Consider the following 4078-nt stretch of genomic DNA (forward strand, 5'->3'; position numbering starts at 1 on the left):
TGGAAAGGGAAATAAAAAAGGTAGGTGAAATGTGAAAAAAATATACCTATATTTCACATAATTTCACACACCTTTTCCCTTTTTCTTTCCAAATCCCTCCTTAAATCTCACAACCAAACACAGCAGTAGTCTATTTATGATGAGAAAGAAAAGAACACTGATCATGTGACATGAGGAATCAAAAGCGTAAACTAAATAATGAAATCATCCGCTTGAATGATGAAATGATTGAAGTTAGTGAAAAATATATTATGTTTTACAAATATTTTATTTTTACTTGTGTTCCAAGGACACTTGTAAGCAATATCTTATTTTAAATATAATCTTATCTTATTTTAAATATAATCTTATGTGACACAATCATGATTCATGTGACCATTTGATATTAATTTATACCATCTTGCAGATAGTGGATTTGAATGTGGAGAAAGAGCTAGCTAGTCCACTTGATTGAATTAATTAAGCAAAATGATATAGAAAAATGAATATAATAATAATTAAAATAAAATTATGCAAGACATTACACCAAAATATTAATATCACATCATTTTATTTTACTCAATAATAGACAATACTATTGTGTTTCATGAAACCATTTGCTCAATCTCTCTGCCTAAAATCCTAAAATTAAGCAGCAATACACATAGATCGACAAGTAAAGTCGCGTTGTTTACTTGCATAGCGAAGCAAGTATACGCCGAGGCGGGTTGCATGGCCTTCGAGAATGAAGGACAGCCCAGTTATCCAACAGTAGAACATCGCCTTTTTGCCTTGGAATGGCAACACTTTCCTCATCCATGATCTTAAGACAGCCGTAGATGATATCAGCAGGCAATGGCTTCCCATCCCCATACGTCACGGCTTTTAAAGGATCGTTGCGAGCATCTTCCCAACCTGTGTAAGCAGCCACCATGCTGTTGAACCATATCTTGCGTTGTTGGCTCTTGTCGACTTTGATTGCTGGTATCGGTCCCATTACTGTTTTCACTCCTCCATCTTCCATCCATTCCAGCGTCGTACCCAGTTTGGCAGCCCTGTCATATGTTTTTGTGATTAAAAAAAAAAATCCGTATTTACTCCAACACAAAGAATTTCACTGCAGTGTGACCCGAAGTGTTTGCATTGTAGTTGCGAATATTTTATCTCACATCTATGACCTTTTTTTGTATTAATTCATTTATTTACCACAAAATCTGATAGTTGTTGCGTAAAAAAAAAAATGCAAAACTGACTTGGCTACAATGTTCTACTTGGCATGATGCACATTGTTACTCTGTTAAATTTTACATATTTAAAATTGTATTTGTGTTGTATTAATAATGTGTAAGGTTTGTGATATTAGAAACCCTAATCAATTCTAATTGCCAAGGGCCAAAACCATTTGAGTCAAAATAAGTTAATTTTTATGTTGCAGTTTATAAGTTGAGATATTTTTTAATCGTAATTTTGTCTTTATTGATTTATTTTTTTTCAACTTTTGAGTCCAAATATGTAATTTTTTTGTCCATCTAGACTAGATGGTCCTAATTTTATTTTATTTTTATAAAATTGAAGAAAATTTAGTGAAGACAAAAATAAGGAAAAGAAATTTATAGGCTTTTTTACAAGTTAATTGAAAACAAGGGAAGTCAAGCCCGAGTTTCACAAACTTGAACAAAAACAACAAATAAACAATTTCTAACACTAGAGGATGGATGGAACAACGAACCTTTCCTCTGCAACATTCTTCTCTTTGGTCAAGAAGGTAGACTTCCAACCGCGGCCAATTGGCGATGTAGGATCATCTTCTTCCCCCAACACTCTCGTATAGATCAGTCCGTGCTCTTCCAATCGTTCCACAAATTCCGGGTACTTCTCTTTCATCCTCTCGTATACGATGTGGCTAAGAACAATAGGGGTTTCTCCCCCTTTTCCTGGTTCTACTTCACAGAAGAAAAACAGCTTGGCTGGGACCTTGGGAACCTGTTAACAATAGGTTAGTGAGTGACAATCTAAAGTATTGGGCATTTACTAGATAGTGAAATTTCACAAGCATGGTTTTTCTCTAGTTTGGTATGCAGTTGGAGAGGTGTTGTTGGGTGTTGGTGAGTCTATGTGAGTGATCTGAACTGTTCAAAAAAATCGAGTTGGTCATCTCACTTTTCTCTTATAACAAGAGGCTATTATCAAAATCATACTTGCAGTCAAATTTGTTTTTTAGTAGACAAATGCGATTCAATTATATAGTTAAAGCTGTTTGATAGACTTAATTTTTTATGTATATATGAATGATTTGCTCAATTAACCATATAAAATGAATGGTTCAAGCCCATTGAGCCTAACAGCACCTCTCTAGTGGGATGTCCAACTGGAGAGAATCCATTACCTAAAAAAAAATAAGAACAGTACAAAAGCTCCAAAGAATTAAAAAAAAAAAAAAAAAAAAAAAAAAAAAAAAAGAGCGTAGAATTTTGACAGCATCTGTTTGGAAAACAAAAATACAAAAACAAAAAACAAATTTTAAAATGAGTAAATTTCAACAAATTGGATCAAAACTAGAAAGTGTACTGATGATAGTAATCACCATTAACAAGTACATAATTATGTTCATCCGATGAAAAAAAAATGTAAAGAAAAAACAGAGGATAACCCAAAAAAACTAACTAAAAAGAAGACAAACTCAAATTCGATGAATCATTTTTGAAAAAAAAAAATTTTTGATAGATTTACAAATTTAGAAGATAAACAGAAGATAACCCAGAAGAACAAAAATAAAAATAGTAAATTAAAAAAATAAAAGAAACAGAGTAAAAAATGTCTAAAAATTTTAGGGAAAAGATTACTTCAAAAAATAATAATTACTGAATCGTTGAAATTTTTACAACTTTAATTATTATTAATATTGTTGATATAGTTTTTCACTATCTGTAATTATTTGAACAAAATTCACCTGAGCCATTTCATGGTGAAAAGGGATTTTCTGATCGGGAGGAGAATCGTTGGAGGTGAAAACCCGGCCGACGACGATGTTCCGGGGAGCAGCGCCGCCGACGTAGGGAAGCTCTTCGAAGCCGAAGGCTTCAACGACGTCGTTGAAGTCATCGGCTGTTGTTACGTGGAATCCCCTGAAGAGAACAGCCCCGGCTTTGTGGATTAGCGACTCGAGCCAGGGCTTGTGAGCTTTGATGGCTTCTGTGAAAACAGTGATGTCATATGAGAGTGTAGTGATGTTGAGTTTTGGAGATAGAATTACAGGGAAGATATCTCCATTGTAGTGTTTCTGATGATAAGGTATTTTGGTCTCTGTGAATATGCTTTCTGGCATGCTTTTCAATGAACCTAATATTCTCTCTCTCTCTCTCTGCAATTTTTTTTTCAAATCCTGATACAGACGCACAGTGGGGGTGAACCCCATCCACGTGGGGTCACAAAGAGGAAGAAAAAAGAAAAAATTATTCAACAATGATTCATCTCATTAAAAACATCACCACTAATAGCACTAATGTATTAAAAAAGTAAAAAAAAAAAAAAAATACAACTCCAAGATTAAAACATCACATCATTAATGGTGGGACACCTAATTAGTGAGAGCACTAATTAGTACTCCCAAATATTTTTCAAAATTATTTTAGACCAATCAAATTTAGACCAATCAGCATGCACTGGATGGTAGGGGCCACCCACTGAGGTCTCCTCATTCTGTGTTTTTTTTTTAATTCACACCGTTTGGGAAGGGATAATTTTGCTATTTTAGTCACAAAATGGTAAAATAAGTTATTTTAATCATAAAAAAATAAGGTTAAATTTGACAAGTTAAAAAAAATTAAAAAGTTATTCAGAAAGTTAAAAAGTTATCACTACTCATCGAAAGTCAAAAATTACAGTTGCACAACTTTCAATTCTAATTTTTCCTTACACACTAATTTATACAATTTTTTAATACATATTTTTTCATAAAAATTCAAAAAAAGTAAACCAAAACATCAATATTTTTTCTTCAATTTTTTAATCTAAAAAGACAAAAAGTGTACTTATTTAGGACATTCCAAACAACCCCTAAATCTTTACATTCAATTTATAATCATTACATTCTTTTCTT

At 32.8% G+C, this 4078-nt stretch overlaps 1 protein-coding gene across 1 annotated transcript; it reads right to left on the bottom strand.

The window, feature by feature from the left end:
- Positions 1-531: 531 nt before the first annotated feature.
- On the bottom strand, positions 532-3437 carry LOC114314239 (clavaminate synthase-like protein At3g21360). Its single transcript, XM_028260694.2, has 3 exons — positions 2930-3437; positions 1709-1962; positions 532-1034 (listed from the first exon to the last, which is right to left on the bottom strand). Exons 1-3 carry the CDS (start codon positions 3392-3394, stop codon positions 671-673), a joined length of 1083 nt encoding a protein of 360 aa, XP_028116495.2. The 5' UTR covers positions 3395-3437; the 3' UTR covers positions 532-670.
- Positions 3438-4078: the final 641 nt, after the last annotated feature.

Source organism: Camellia sinensis, chromosome 15 (assembly GCF_055761805.1).
Source record: "Camellia sinensis isolate YWXY chromosome 15, ASM5576180v1, whole genome shotgun sequence".
In the NCBI taxonomy this organism is placed as follows: Eukaryota; Viridiplantae; Streptophyta; class Magnoliopsida; order Ericales; family Theaceae; genus Camellia; species Camellia sinensis.

Coding starts and splice junctions, on each gene's coding strand:
- LOC114314239 (XM_028260694.2), bottom strand. CDS start 3,394: ATGGGGTTCACCCCCACTGTGCGTCTGTATCAGGATTTGAAAAAAAAA. Junction 1,963..2,929: donor TTCACCATGAAATGGCTCAG/GTGAATTTTGTT, acceptor TATTGTTAACAG/GTTCCCAAGGTCCCAGCCAA. Junction 1,035..1,708: donor AAGAATGTTGCAGAGGAAAG/GTTCGTTGTTCC, acceptor AACATATGACAG/GGCTGCCAAACTGGGTACGA.